Below are 15,407 nucleotides of genomic sequence, written 5' to 3' on the forward strand. Positions count from 1 at the left end.
TATGATGATCAGCCCTTCACTTATTGTTAATGTAAGTTATTTTCTGTTTGTGTATTTTACTGTACAGAGGATTTTTATACCGTATTTTAATTTTGTTTGCCTGAGGGTACCTATAATTAATAAAAAATATTTTGGAGACGCTTCACTAATAAAAGTGAGCCGGCAAAAACAGACAATGGACTAATGTTCCTTATCTCTTAAAATGAACACAGTCAGTCCAACAATGATTATTTACTTACCAAACCTTTAATACAAACAGGATACAAATAAAGAGCAGGCCTAAACAAATAGCACCTGCATTGTACACAAAAAGGTTGTGTACAAATGTTGTTACTATATGCTGTTATCTATTGTTACAAAAAGATATAAATACTGTAAGTACCACCGCTTCACAGAGAGTCAGGAAGGAGCTTCTGTACGGTACGGAGCTTTAAGTTTACCCTGCTGTTAATACAATGTCCATGCGACAAGGACACACACATTTGTCCGGCCAACACACTCCATTTAAATGAACTTTTAGGAGAAAGAAGAATGTTGGCTCAGTGTGGTTGCGGTCTGACCGCTGCAAGGCTTAAAATGTCCTGATCACAGATTGACAGGTCAGGGATGACAGTGCAGGAGTGACTAAGAAGGGGCGTCGTCGCCGTGTATCGCCTTGTATTTCGACATCTCCTCCGGGAAGACTTTGCCGAGCTCGGAGATGAGAAGACTCTTGAATTTCTGTAATAGAACAAATTAGCCTTGAATTAAGGTATGTCCAATTGTTTAAGACTCGCTGTATTATTTCTTACCGTCAGGGTGTCAATTTTTCCTTTAACTTGCTCGTTGCGGGCCAAGGCTCTCTCCAAACACTCCTTAGTGTACAGCTGTGGGTTTCGACCCTGGTCGATATATCTGAATAATAATATATCGCAGACAAAGCACACATTGTACAAGTCACGTCACTTATAATGAAAACATTTCATCCATCCATCAATTTTTTACAGCGCTTGTCTGCATTAAATGTGTGAGGAAGCTTGAGTACCCATAAAAAACCCCACACAGGTCTGGATTCGGACCCGAAACCTAGACCTATGAGGCAGGCGTACTTAACACTAGTTCAACATGCTGTGGAATGATAATCAATAATGTCACACGTCAATGTCAACAATATCACATACAATGCTGTCAGTCATCACATACTTGGGATATTGTGTTTTTTCATGGGAAGCATAATTCAGAAAAGAACTGAAGTCAAAGTTCACGACAACAGATAAAGATACATATGTATGACAAGGTAAACACGTGATGTGAATTTTTTATTTATTTATTTATTTTGGGGGGGGGGAATTACATCCAACAGTAAACATGTAAAGGTTAAAACAAGTACAACATTGTTAGAAAGACGAGGCAACAACATCATGCAGACTCACTCAAAGACTTCAAGTGGTACGTTGATCTCGTGCAGCTGTTGACGGCACTTCTCGATGTCTTGCAGTCCCGTTATCATCAGATTTCTGTCAAATAAACCACATCGAGTTTTGCCCACTGACCTCCAATGTTTACGCGTCAAATCTAACATGACTCACAGTTTTTGGTTGAGTCCCGCTTGACTGCTCGACTGGAAGTCGCTGACGATTATTCCGAGCTGCCGAATATTTTCGACAAACTTCTCCAGATGCTCTTCGAGGTTTTCATTTTTCTCCGCCATTTCAATGTTACTCTAAAGCGGAAAATGGCTTAAAACTGATGTGGTGTGTCAAAACAATCGGCGGTCTACCATTAGCCACCGAGGCTAGCGTCGCTCAAGCGCAGCAGTGCTTTACGGCAACGAACCAGCCAATCGCTGCTCGTCTCTTTCCAGTTGCCATCGTGATGACCAAAGAATTGGGTGCCGTTTTCTGATTCATAACGTCGCGTTGCCTGAAATACGGCCGTTTTTTTTTTGTAAGCACTAAATAGCGAAACACAACGTTGCAATGTACCCTCAAAATATTAATGTAATATATTCATAAACATTTCGAAAAATCTTCTTCAATTCTTAATGTATTCAATTAACATAAACTAAAGCCCTGACCAGGAAAGAGCCACCACTTAACCACTGAATTTAAAAAATGAAAATAATGTATTATGTGTGGGAAAATACGCATTTGTGTAATAAATGAATAGCAGTTTACATCAGATATTTAGACACATAAGAGTAATCTCGCAATTCTTCGACCCGCAAATGAACAGGAAATGACACCAGCACCGCCTTCGCAATAAAAGCGTCCATCGGAGCAATGACACAACGTCGTCACAGCGTTGATGACGAGTCGTTGCATTATACGTAATATAAACATTATAACACACGAATAAGACATCCGGTGCTGTTTGAAATGTTAAAATGTTCTGCTTTTCTTGTGGATGATGTCATTACATGACCTCGCGAGCGAACGTTGTTGCATAGCACCACACTTGCAGTGACACCTACCACGTTATGTATATTCTGATGTTTCGGTTTTCGCTATTTTGTATTATTTTATTTATTTATTTATTCGTTTTCTCTAAATGATTGGTTTGGAGTTGCTGCACACACACACACACATCTCGTCACCGCGCGTCACGAGCTTTGCTTTGAAAGGCGTGCGTTTGCAGGGTGAGGGGCATGTGGGCTGCTGAGCGTTGAAGTGAGTGTGCTCGCTCGTCCTCCTCTACATTACTCGAGCTGCAGCGGCTGCGCGCGCACACGCACGAAGGCACGCACGAAGCGCTTTCCTGCAGCTCGGCTCGGTGAAACTCTCGCGGATCTGCCGGATTGTCTTTTTATTTTTATTTGTACACTGTCAGCAGAAGACACTCTGGATTTTACGCATTGGGTAAGCGAGTTCATGGTTTGATATTGTTTATTGGCAAGGGAACGTGAAAAGGGGGGCACTCGTCTTCATAATGCAGGTGTTAGATTTGTGACCTCATCTGCTTTTATTGCATTATCGTGTATGTCACTGTCGGCTTTTGTGACCGTTTTGTTATTCATTGAATGCAACACATTTCGATGTAATGACGTTGAGCGTGCATCTTTTTAAACGCATTGAATTTCCCGTCGTCCCAACTGCGTTTTTACAATGTTAGTGTGGAGGGGGGGGGGGGGGGGGGGGGAGGGATGCGGTTGAATTGCTTTTTTTGAGGGATTCATCTGCTAATTGTTTCCCGATTTCTATGTGTAGTCACGCCGTGCGATGATGATGCACTGAGAGGAAAAAAAGCGCAGGATCGTGGGCTGTGTTCACCCCCGAAGGCTGCAGTGAAGGCAGAGAGAGCTGAGAGTGGTGCAAGCAAGGTGAACTCAGTAGTCCACATCCTTACCGGCGTGGGGGGAAAGGGTGCAATCTCGACCCTCTGCAGGGGGGGATCGGTGGAGAAATCAAAACCAGATCCGTAAACTAAATTATGGCCACTCTACTGCGGAAAATCGGTCTGATCCGCCTGCACGACCGTGACACCGAGGACCCCAAACACCATCAAGGCTCTTTAAAGGGCACCAAAGGAAACCAGAAAAACAACAAACACTGTCAGACGGCCAACGACACCAACATCCTCAGCACCCCGGAGATTAAGGCCAGGAAGCTGGACCAGCAGGGCAAGGACAAGGAGAAGCCGGGCAAGGAGGCCAAGGAAAAACAACAGCAGCAGCAGCAACAACAGCAAACCGGAGGAGGTGGGAATAAAAGCACCGGAGCCTCCTCCGTACCTGCGCTCGCCCCTCACCGGCATCACTGCACCCAAGTGCGGACGCGCAGGCTGATGAAGGAGCTGCAGGAGATCCGGAGGTTAGGGGACAACTTCATCACGGTGGAGCTGGTGGAGGACAACCTGTTCGACTGGAACGTCAAGCTGCACCAGGTGGACAAGGACTCGGCGCTGTGGCAGGACATGAAGGAGACCAGCACCGAGTTCATCCTGCTCAACGTCACCTTCCCCGACAACTTCCCCTTTTCGCCGCCCTTCATGCGGGTGCTGACGCCCCGCTTGGAGAACGGCTACGTGTTGGACGGCGGCGCCATTTGCATGGAGCTGCTGACCCCCCGCGGGTGGTCCAGCGCCTACACGGTGGAGGCCGTCATGAGGCAGTTTGCAGCCAGCCTCGTAAAAGGACAGGTGAGGTGATATCTCTGTTGCTGCCGAGGTGCCTTTTTACACACATTGGAGCAATTTCGATGCATTCCAGCTCACTCATATGCTCTCTTCTCATCTTATTAATAGTTTTGTTTCTCTATGGCGGCACAAATCTCACGTTCACCTCTGCTAGCGTGGATTCTCTTCGTGGGTTCCTCTCGCGTGAACAAATATGGTCCAATAAGCGGTATAACAGTGGTAACCTTGCGATACAAGTGCCTTGATTTATGAGGGTGTTTTTCTTGTCTTGAGATGAGAGCAAATATTTGAGATACAAGTGCACTCCAAGCACCCGCTGTTGGATGGCGGCAGCAAGCTTCACGAAATCCGGCCACCAACACTATTATATAACACTCCTATAGTGTTTTTATATGTTGTAGCTTGATAATATAATAACACTACCACCATCAATTCAGATTGGGGTCCTGGTGCCCTTGCAGTGGAAGGACAACATCAGTTGGTGGCAGTAATGCACCAATGAGATGGTTTGCAAACCACCAATTAACCCCTCAGAAGAACAAGGAACAATTTTACTTAAAAAACAAGTGCAAATGATTTTTGGTGGGGGTTTTATTCGGTGGGGGGTTCTGGAATGGGTTAATAGCATTTTCCTTCAAAAAGATGATTTGCGATATGACAAATTCCACTTGTATCTCAAGGCACCACTTTCGTTTTAGTTAATTTTTGGATCCAAAGACTCTGGTATGTGCTTTTTAATGGACACTAGCACAAATGAATGAAACTGAAAACTATTAAACGGTTCGAAAAGGAGTCAGCAGGGGGCCCGAGTCTTCCTCACAGTTATGAAGTTGTAGGTTTTCTCTGCGACTTCCTCCCACATTCCCAAAACATCCATGTTCTGTTAATTGAAGACTCTAAATTGTCCATAGATGCGAATGTGAGTGTGATTGGATGTGTTGTTCTGTGTCCTGCGATTGGCTGGCGACCAGTTCAGGGTGTACCCCGTCCTTTGCCCAAATGCAGGTGGCGATAGGCTGCAGCTCTTAATGAGGACAAGCGCTATAGAAGATGGAGGGAAGTTTTTTTTACGGCAAGCTCCCTCCCTCAATGCCTCTCTGCACTCCCTGTTTGATTGCCTTTCATCAGTCAGCATCCTCTGGTAACAAAGAGCCGCATCGCCGTCCAGTGAAAGTCTCGCAGGCGCGTGATATGTGTCCTTTTCCCCCCTTCACATATTTACCAAGTAATAATAATAATTAGAACACCACGGGATAGAAAAGCAGGCGGCGGGGATGCCACGATTGCAGACCTGTGTGATTTAGATCAACTAGATTATGTAATCCCCTCAAATCGCAGCCCCCCTCGGTGTCGTGCGGCATCTCCGCGCTTCCGACGGAAATGGCTGCATCCTCAAATGCACTCCACGTTATAACCTGGAGAGCTTTCGTTAAAAATATGTCGGAATCTGCTTTCTCTTGCTCAACGAGACCCTGATTTCAACAGCGTGATAGATATTGCCCCCAGAACACCAGATTATCCTCCATGTAACCCCATATTGTCATGCTTTTTTGTTTAGTTTATGAAGCGTCTCCTATTCGAGATGATACAAATCGTTTCTGTGCGTGCGCGTGTGTGCGTGTGTGTGCGTGTGTGTGTGTGTGTGTGTGTGTGTGTGTGCGCACGCGCGGCCTCTCGGTTGGCAGATTGAAGACTGCGCCGCTCACTAAATGTGCTGCAGTGTCTCCTTGTGTCTAATGGAAACGGTATTGATTAACGTGGCTGGACAGGATGTGTCTTCGTGTGTGTTTGTGTGTGTGTGTGTGTGTGTGTGCGTGCATGCGTGCGTGCGTGTGCGTGTGCGTGTGTCTTCCACCTCCAGAGTTTGCATGCACTGCATTTTCCCAAGCAGATCATCTCTGCACGCGCTCGAAGCCATGTAAATCCTAAATACACACGTGTGTATGCATCCTTGGCGGACGACCTTGATGTTCATTGTGAAGAAGCTCTATTTTTAGGGGAAGGGAGTTTTATGTGGTGCGATGAAAGTCAACAGTGAGACACGCACATGAGACACACACGCACACACTGAATGTATATAGTATGTAGGTCATAGGTTTGAGTCTTTGCTTTCTCTTCCAATGCCATTAGTAGGAGACACACGTAAATCTTCTCTGGGGTTTATTATAAAACAACAAAAAGCTAAGTGAATTATTTACCTCTGTATTTAAGTAGTCAAATATTGGGTGGGTACAGTCATTTGTGTTTCCCGCAGAAGGAGGCTCCACTGCCTCACCGAGCAGAGAAAGTACGGAGAGAGTTGACAGGAGTAGGAAGCCAGACAGGCAGACACTAAGGACATGACTTGTTACTATGAGACATTTGTATTTCTGCTCATCAATTTTGCTTTTCAGCTGCTCGAGCTGTATTAGATATCAAATGCACATTTAAAAGAAACATAAAATGCATCCTGACCATGTTATTTGTCTTCTGTGACTGGTGCACTTTGGTTCATGGAAAATGAAACAATTAGGTTCGTCAAAAGAGACAACTGGGATAATTGATATGTCGTCTAGTTGGTGTTGTAAGATAGCCTCCTCTGTAGTCTATTTGCACCCCGGACAGATCAGTTTATGGTTCTAAATCTTCGCCCCCAAACAAAGTGGACAAACTATTTCAGTAAAACTTTATTAGTCATGTGAAGGAAATTGATGCATGAGCTGGTAAACACATTTTTAAAAAGCGCACGATTTAAAGAAAAAAAAAAAGACATGGTGTAAAAGAAAAAAAAAACTGTGCATAATTTGTGCACAACAGCCCTTCCATCCATTTCCTATGGGTGAGCTGAAGCCTATCCCAGCCAATAGCAGGGGGGAAACATTCACACTTCTGGACAGTTTAAAGGGCACTCTTCAATTGATTTTACATGCATGTTTTTCAAATGGCGGCAGAAGCCGTGCTATCCGGAGAGAACCCATGCGGTCACGTGGAGAACATGCAAACACCACACAGGAAGGCCGACGCCTAGATTGGAACCCCAAACATCAGAACTGTGAGGCAGACATGCTAACCACGTAGTCGATGCGCTGCCCTGTAGACCAGTCATTATCTCATTTTCACCGCAAACATTGCAACACTGTTTGTCTGACCTTTACAGATACAGTATCCTGGCCTTTTAATTCTTATCGTGTTCAATATCCAGTGGCCAGTCAACTCTTTCCCCTTTGTTTTCCAGTCTACTCATTTTTCAGTTTTTTGTTTTTCTTCCAGACATCCCAGTCAAGCATGGTGACATCATCACTAACATGTTAGTTTAATGAACCGTCCCATTAGTGCTTACTGTGGAGTGTAAGTGCTTTCAGCGCTCTATGGTCACAAATTTTCGTTCTGGTTATGACTCCTAACAGCAAGTTGAGTGGTAACTTTTTTTGAAGCATGATTTTATCCTACCATAACCCCAACTATCAGTCCCAGAGGGGCTCAGTGATCTGATGAGACCACAATTGATCTCTTGTTTGTTCATCCTGACCTCTTGAAGCACATGTCTACATTATGCAACACGCCGCCTGCGGTCCCCTAGCGCCGATTCCCAACTTGCAACGGGGCCTCGCCATTGCCTGTCCTGTTCCATCCATTGACTGATTCCCATTCATACAATTAGCCAACAGCCAGTCTGCGCGAGCGTGTCCCCCTCCGCAAGCAAGCACTTTGCTCAAATAGATAAACACTGACATGGGACTGCGTAGGCCCCGGGCACTCACTCATTAAACCGACTCTCCCTTTCTTACTTTCTGTCCATCTAACAACACTGGCGAACATTTTATTTTATTTTATTTTTGTGTGTCCGAGAGTGTGATTCCACAAATTAATGCGCAGTTTCTGCGTTTCAGCCTCAGGTCACAGACTTTTTTGTAAGGTTGATACATTCACCAGCCCTCTCACATGCTCGCAAATAAGAGAACCCACCAACGACAGACCAGAGGCCTCGTGTCGGGGGGAAGAGGAAAGAAAAAAAAAAAAAAACAAAGCCGCCTCGTTCAATAATGTTCCTTGCCGCTGCATCGCCATGGCAGCAAAGTCTTTAACAATAGCCAGCAATAATGAGGCACATCAGCAAGTCAACAGGCGCCATTTTGAGGTGGCGAGAGCAACCGTATGTGGTGTGTAAGGTATGCATGGCTAATTAGATCGCATCTGATCCCTGCCTCCGGAGCCGAGCAAGCCAGCACGTCTGTGACATTATGACATAACAGGCCTATTAAAGCGTGTCATTGTCCTCTCACAATGTACAGTTAAAAAAAAAAAAAAGCAATGGACATTGGTTGCAAGCGATTGATTTCACAATAATTTGCGAAAAATGAGGACAAATGGCAGGATAGGAATTACAAGGAAGAAAGTGTGTCAAGTTTGCTGCTGAAATGAGGCCCGTGTTTTATGCAAGGGTTGAATTGGAAAGTGTAACTAGGGGTGCTTTGTATGTACCGTACATGCGGCACACAGTACAAATTTGCTTGACGATATAGATTTGGATTCTACTGAGCAATCGCGATAACGTGTTTTCATTACGTTATGGCATCTTCCTCAGTGGGAAAATGGCTTCAAGCACATCCGACCACTTACTGTAGCTGGAGGAGCTGCCAGCCGTACGTGCGTCTATGTCGAACAGTCACCTGTCCTTCCCTGTTTTCCCAGCTCCAGACAGGATATAGTTACCGTGAGCGGAATTAATTTATACCATAATATGAATGTTCGCCCAGCCCTAACTGTAAATCTATCATATTACGCATATGGTATTCAGTGCTCACTGAATCTTTTTTTGTAATCTTACCATTTGGACCAGTCTCTGATTTCAATATTCCGGGAGCAGATTTGGGAAGGCTTTTTTTTTCTGTGTCCCTAGTGGATTTTGCAAGGTCAATATAGACATGGTTGGATGGGTTTGGAGTGGAAGAACTCGAGAGCCCTGACCTCAGCACTATCAAACAGCTTTGGAACCTAGCAAACCGTTCGCCATTGCCATTAATCAGTAGCCAAGAAGTAGCTTTCAATTTCAAAATGGTTGGTGACCCCCCGTTAATGATAATGGACAATGATTCCAAAACTTGAGCTATTCACAAGGATGAGTTGGACACTTTCAGTGGTTGTTCCAATAACCAAGATGATGCTCTGATCTCCAACAACAGTTTGCTGTGACGGCTAACATGCAATTCAGCCGCATCAATTTGTGCAAAAACCCATCATTTCATGTTCATTCCCATAACTTGAATGGAATTTTGCAACCCTAATTCCTTATGAAGCATACGTCCTTTTCTAATCAACTCAACAAATGTGCTCCTCAACCTTAGCCCAGTTTAATCGGCGTACACCCTAGCAGACAATAGAGCACACACACATGTATTTGTACACAGCCCATTAACCACAGCATTTCTTGATGAACTGCTACCAGACGTGTTGAAACTCTTCATGCTGTAAAGTGACACCATAATGCCTCATTCGTGCTGTGTATTTCTAATGTAACTCACAATATGAGAGAAGGATTAAGGCACAGACAACGTTTGCATAATAATAATAATGCGAGCAATACTATTCAAGTATTTATCTGAACTGCAGTGCAGCATGCAGAAAGGCTGGTCCTAGAAACATTGTTTGATGAGTTTGAGCAGAAAGCCGCCAGCCAAGAAAGCAGCTGAGGGAAGTGGTGCAGTGTTATAAAACAAACTGTGCAGTAGAAAACCCACAACACAGCCATAAATCATCCTGTCCGCATGCCGGGTGACCATTGGGCAGATTTACAATGCCCATGCAGTTTAGCCAACACTGTGTGATGATGCCTTTTTTATTAATTAAATAATCCATGAAATCAAGTGACGAGCTTCATCTCTGACATACACTGTTTCTATTTTACATTCATCCTGGCTCCCACACAAGAACTCTTTGCACTGCTTTTCTCTGCTATCACCATTTGACATGTTTCAAATTGTTGTTCAACCTACCTTATCACCTTCTCAAGAACATTGTGTCATTGATAAATATTTCCGAGGTGACAAAGACTCAACAACATCCTGACAAGGTGAAGCAAAAAAAGATTAGTTGTCGCAATTTACCGAAGCACTATTGTCTTGTGTATGATTGCACTGAAACGATGTCTACGCTCCACTTGCATACGCCTCTTCTGTTACTCAGTTTCAGTGAGTAGCTGCAGTGATTGAAACTGAATGGGGAAAAAAAGAAAAATTTGACATAGTGCACAATTATTTTATACCACTGGGTCTAAGTAATCCGGTGATTTAATTCTGTACAGAATACGGGTTTAATTTGGAAATTGCAAATTGGTTTGGATCAACGTGGACCCTGTTTAATAATTACTTTTTTGAAACGAGTTGATGATTCTCCAACTTCCTCATGAGGTTTGGGGTTCGAACCTCGACTCTGGCCAGCCTGTTTGGAGTTTGCGTGTTCTCTCCATGCTTGCGTGGCTTTTCTGCTGGTACTGTGGCTTCTATACACATTCCAAAAACGTTTCGTAGGATAACTGGCGTTTCTAAATTGTCTTAAGTTCTATATGTTAGTGTGACTACTTATTTGTCCATATATGCCCTACGATTGACTGGCGACCAGTCCCGGGTGTACCCCGCCTTTCGCCCTGAATTCAGCTGCGATAAGACACCAGCTCATCCGCGACCTAATGAGGATGAGCAGCGACAACAAAATGAGTTTTTGGGGGCGCGTCTTAAACTGATTAATGGTATTTATTGATACGAATGCTAGATGGTGGCAGTTAACTCAAGTCAACAAGCAGCAGTTCGGCAAATAGTGAACAATGTAAAAAAGCCTTCTCGCTGTTGATTGCCACTCCCAGTTTAAGTTTCAAACTAAACGAAATAAAGACTATTTTATTTATATGCACATTTTGTATTTAAAACAACAACATGACTGCCTTCGGAAAGTCTGCTAGCTTCATGCTAACACGCAGTGCAAAACGCCATAAACTGGCTCATGGCATTGATGTTAGTGTGTTATAACACTTTAAGCAGCGGTGCAGCAACACATAAGACACAAGACAACATAACAATACTCACAGGCAGTATGTTCTTTATCCTTTGTGAAAAATGTCTAATAATGCTAAAATGTCTAATATTACTGCAGCTTACAGTTTTTTTACTCATCTTTGTTTGTGTCTGTATTATAATGAACTAAAAGGAGCACAATATGGGACTGAAATGTGGTAATGGCTTTTCCATTCATTTCAGTGGGGAACGATTAATTGTGATGCTTGATTTTACTCCAGATTCAAATCACCACTCCACTTTCATCATTCATATCATTTGTCTTTTTTCAACTGATAAGAGATTTTTGAATAATTATGATTCATTTCCTCTTGCAGGGGCGCATATGTCGGAAAGCAGGCAAGTCCAAGAAGGCCTTCAGCCGTAAAGAAGCCGAGGCCACCTTCAAGTCGTTGGTGAAGACCCACGAGAAGTACGGCTGGGTGTCTCCGCCCGTGTCGGACGGCTGAGCGCCGACCCCTGACCTCCACGCACAAAATGACACAGCACGCTAACTCAACAATCTCTCACACTCACCTTTTGCTGTAGCTTTCTTTGTGTGTGTGTGTGTTAATTGGGGGATTTGTTTTTAATATGCAGACAAGATGATCACCACCGTCATCACCACCACCACCATCATCATCATCACTTCTACAGGACGTGACTTGCCGTCACTCTCGCCCAGGGAAATTCCTTCCCCATTTTGGCAAAGGCCTGAGCGGGACGTGTGTGTGCATTTGGGGATGCATTTGTTTCCTTAATTGTTTTTTGTTTTTGTTTTTTTCTTCTCATGCACGTGCAATTGGACAAAGTGTGGACTTGTGAAGCTGAATGAAGCAGACTCATCCCTGCTCCTGTCGCTCTCTCCTCGACCCCCCCCCCCTCCTTTTCCTTTCGCCATTAGTCTTCGTCGTCTGCGTACGGATGTGGGCTCATTTGCATATAAATGAAGCTGTTAATGTTTAATAGATGGGCAGCGTGCCTGCTTCTACGCTCGCTCGCTCCTTCATTTCCTCTCTTTTTTTTCTGTCGACTGTTCGGTTGCCCACACTTGGATGCAACGCGAAGATTGTAATGTACATGGAGCTGTGCTCTCTCTCTGGCTCTCCCTGTATCTCCTCTCTCCAAGCTGTCTCGCCCACCGTCTTTCTTGTCTTTCGTGGCTAAATTCAGAGCTCACTGTTGTGTAGATGGATTTTGATTTCTAATGGACGGGGAAAAAAAAGTCACATGTTGCATTATGCAGAGACTTTGTATGATACATGGAATGATAATCATCTCTCGGTGTGTTGATGAGACCACTTCGGTCCTTGTGATTTAAGATGGTCGGGCCTCATTTTGTGTGTATGCGTGAAAGGGACACAGCCCTTTAAAACAGAAAATATGAACTGTGAATGACACTAAGGCCTAAAGAGTTACTGTTTTTAAGGGAATATGTGTGTCTGTGTGATCCATACAAAACAACCAAAGTCTAGCAGGAAATCCGCTGTGCTATGAACACACTCGTGCGCACATCTACTGTACCTGCGTGGCTTGACCGCAGCAGGCGGGAGCTCGCCATTGCAATGAATGTACGCTCCAGAGCACCACATGATTGCGCAGAGAGAGACATCCGCGGGTATTAGGAAGGGGGCAGACCGAGAGAAAGGGACGTAGGGCGGGGGCGCTTCTTGGAAATGTCAGCGAGCTGCAAGATGGGGGAAACCTGCATTGGCAACTTAATGGACGCACAGGAATAAAAAAAAAACATAGACGACTAGGAGGCAATGTTGGAACACCTGGAGAGGAAAATTTAAAATATGGAATTGCTTCCGAAAAGATTTTCTGCAAGACGGACATTTTTGGACTGTAGTATTAGGAAAGGAGAGGACGTGCAAATGGAAGGATGTTTAGAGTTTGGTTCCACTGCAGTGTGACGGTACACTCGCCTGACTGTCTCATCAATTGGGAACGATTCCCTCCTAAACACCAAATCTCAACAGTCTAAATCAGTCCTTAGTTAGAACTAAAAATGACTTAAAATTATGCTATTACGCTAACTATACGTATGTAAGAATGTACAGAAATCAATCTGTGTAAAATCGTCCACAATGTTGCTTCAGCACTATGTCCCAATACTTCAGGCCACATAGCGTACGTGATGACGCCACTCTGGCATTTGAAATGTGTCCGCCCTGTCAGCTCGGCTTCCGCGCGCGCGTTACATTCTGCTCTGTGTCAGTTAAATGTCATCGGCAAAGCTGCTAATTGGGCTGACATTTCCGCCAAGCGTCATTAAAGAGAGACGGGCGGTTGAGAGCGAAAGGATGGAGGATGTCAAACCTCCCGCTCGGCCCCCCTCCTCCACCCGCTGGCATTTCGGTTCCCGTTGCGTTACCCCCGCTGTGTTTGTTTTAGGAGAGGAAGGGCAGACGGAGAAGTGAGGTTGGAGGATGCGTGTGGGTGCGCATGTGTGGGGGGAAAAGTGTGTTTCTAGCATAACAAAAGACATGACATGACTAAAGTTTCATTTCCGGGTTGATTGTATAGTCCTCTAATGGCTCACCAGTACAGAAATACTGTAAATTGAATTCATATTATACCACAAAATATCTCCAAGTTGAGTGTTTGCTGCTTTGAAGCCAATCATTTTGTGATAGATTTAAACTGGTAGTTAGCAGACACTAACAGCTGGTTATCTTGTATTATATTTGCATGTCAACTGTGATTGGTAGCTACCTAGTGTATATTTTCTTTGTTTTTTTAAGAAAAGTGAGGAAAAACTGCAGAGATGAACAAAAATGCAAAGGCTTCTCTTGTTTTTGGTTTTTGGAGGGCGAAGAGGGGTTTCTGTACTGTATGTGCTTTTCTTTTTACGCGTCCTCAAATGTCATATTGTCTTCTATGAATGTGTTTTAATTTATTTGTTGTTTGCCAAAAATGAAGATTTGAAGCATGGTGCAGGTATTGTCACAAGAAAACAAGGGGGGGGAATCTTAGCTAGAATGATATTTGTGTTCATTTGGAGGACTGAAGGACAAAGTTGCAAAGCCTCAACACCTTAAAGGGACTTTTCCCTTGGAAGAAAATCCCATCACGACCCAAAACAAAGTCGCAACACCTCCCATAAAGTCACAACTTCCCGTTCGGTCCTGCAGTCATTTGGCTTCATGCAGTTAAAACTAAAATGTGGATAGAAATTTCCCTCCCTCAAATCGCAGTTGTAGGATCAGTCTTGATCTCCCAGTGCTTCACATCTCATTTGTCATATGGGCATGTGCACATCTGACCCGAGATCAGCTACTCTGGACAATTCCATTCTCCTGACTTGATTGTTTGGTCGAAAAAGTGGGAAAAGGTTCGTTTGCAAGACCAAACAAGAATGTGCAATAAAATTCACAGCATATTCAAAGTGATTGCATTGTGACTTTTGTTTTTAATCTGCGTAAAACTGAGCCGGCATACGTTGTGAAATCCTATTTTCAGGCTGCAGTGTCCTCTCTCTGGCTCCTGTATTGTCCTACTTTCAACACAAAACTTTTGAATTGTTTGTCCTCCGCTTCGGCGCTCTGTTTCTAACTTGCTGGCACATTCATACACACTGAGAATAGACACTTAAACAGCATTCAAGCAGATTTGAAAGGTTACTTTTAGCTGCGGATTCAGCGTCTTTGGCCTTTCCGCAGTTTTCTGTGTAGCGGTGTAACAGTCTAACTGAAACAAATTTAACAAAATAGAAAGGTTATACCGAAGCACAACAGTGGAGGACATCCAGCAAAATAAAATATGAGTGAACAAAAATATAAATGCAGCACTTTACTCCCATGTTTCATTTTTTTTTTTCTATTTACACAAAAGGCCTATTTGGTTTCAATATTATTCACGAATTTGTCTAAATCTGTGACAGTGAGCACTTCTCCTTTGCCGAGATGATTCATCCACCTCACAGGTGTGGCATATGCTTGTCTCAAGGTGTGCCTTGATACTGACTGGTTTTCTGCTCTTAGTACAGTAAAACTGAATGTATTATGATGGCTTTTTATTGTGTGCAGCCAAGACTCAATAAGCATGCTGTCTTATCAGCATCTTGATAAGCCACACCTGTGAGGTGGATGGATTATTTTGGCAAAGGAGAAGTGCTCACACATTTAGACATATTTGTCAACAACATTTAAGAGAAAATGGGCCTTTTGTGGCGATAGGAAAAAACTTCTTACATCTTTGAGTCAGGCTCATGAAAAAGGGGAGTAAAAAAAAAAGTTTAATTTATATTTTTGTTCTGTAAAAAAT

The 15,407-nt window shown here is 43.8% G+C and overlaps 2 protein-coding genes across 2 annotated transcripts; one reads left to right on the plus strand and one right to left on the minus strand.

The window, feature by feature from the left end:
- Nucleotides 1-224: 224 nt before the first annotated feature.
- On the minus strand, nt 225-1,809 carry med10 (mediator complex subunit 10). The gene is made up of 4 exons (XM_061664903.1): nt 1,569-1,809; nt 1,413-1,496; nt 792-894; nt 225-720 (listed from the first exon to the last, which is right to left on the minus strand). Exons 1-4 carry the CDS (start codon nt 1,688-1,690, stop codon nt 625-627), a joined length of 405 nt encoding a protein of 134 aa, XP_061520887.1. The 5' UTR covers nt 1,691-1,809; the 3' UTR covers nt 225-624.
- An 820-nt stretch (nt 1,810-2,629) lies between these two features.
- ube2ql1 (ubiquitin-conjugating enzyme E2Q family-like 1) lies at nt 2,630-14,533 on the plus strand. Its single transcript, XM_061665599.1, has 3 exons — nt 2,630-2,837; nt 3,186-4,116; nt 11,477-14,533. The coding sequence occupies exons 2-3, from the start codon at nt 3,409-3,411 to the stop codon at nt 11,606-11,608; spliced, it is 840 nt and encodes a 279-aa protein (XP_061521583.1). The 5' UTR covers nt 2,630-2,837; nt 3,186-3,408; the 3' UTR covers nt 11,609-14,533.
- The last annotated feature ends 874 nt before the right edge of the window (nt 14,534-15,407 follow it).

This window comes from Phycodurus eques, chromosome 20, assembly GCF_024500275.1.
Source record: "Phycodurus eques isolate BA_2022a chromosome 20, UOR_Pequ_1.1, whole genome shotgun sequence".
NCBI lineage: Eukaryota > Metazoa > Chordata > Actinopteri > Syngnathiformes > Syngnathidae > Phycodurus > Phycodurus eques.

Excerpts from the sequence above, each read along its gene's own strand:
- med10 (XM_061664903.1), bottom strand. The coding sequence starts at position 1,690 with ATGGCGGAGAAAAATGAAAACCTCGAAGAGCATCTGGAGAAGTTTGTC. Across the intron at positions 1,497-1,568 it reads GCGGGACTCAACCAAAAACT|AAATCTGATGATAACGGGAC; the intron begins GTGAGTCATGTT and ends TTTATTTGACAG. Across the intron at positions 895-1,412 it reads GTACCACTTGAAGTCTTTGA|ATATATCGACCAGGGTCGAA; the intron begins GTGAGTCTGCAT and ends ATTATTATTCAG.
- ube2ql1 (XM_061665599.1), top strand. The coding sequence starts at position 3,409 with ATGGCCACTCTACTGCGGAAAATCGGTCTGATCCGCCTGCACGACCGT. Across the intron at positions 4,117-11,476 it reads CCAGCCTCGTAAAAGGACAG|GGGCGCATATGTCGGAAAGC; the intron begins GTGAGGTGATAT and ends TTCCTCTTGCAG.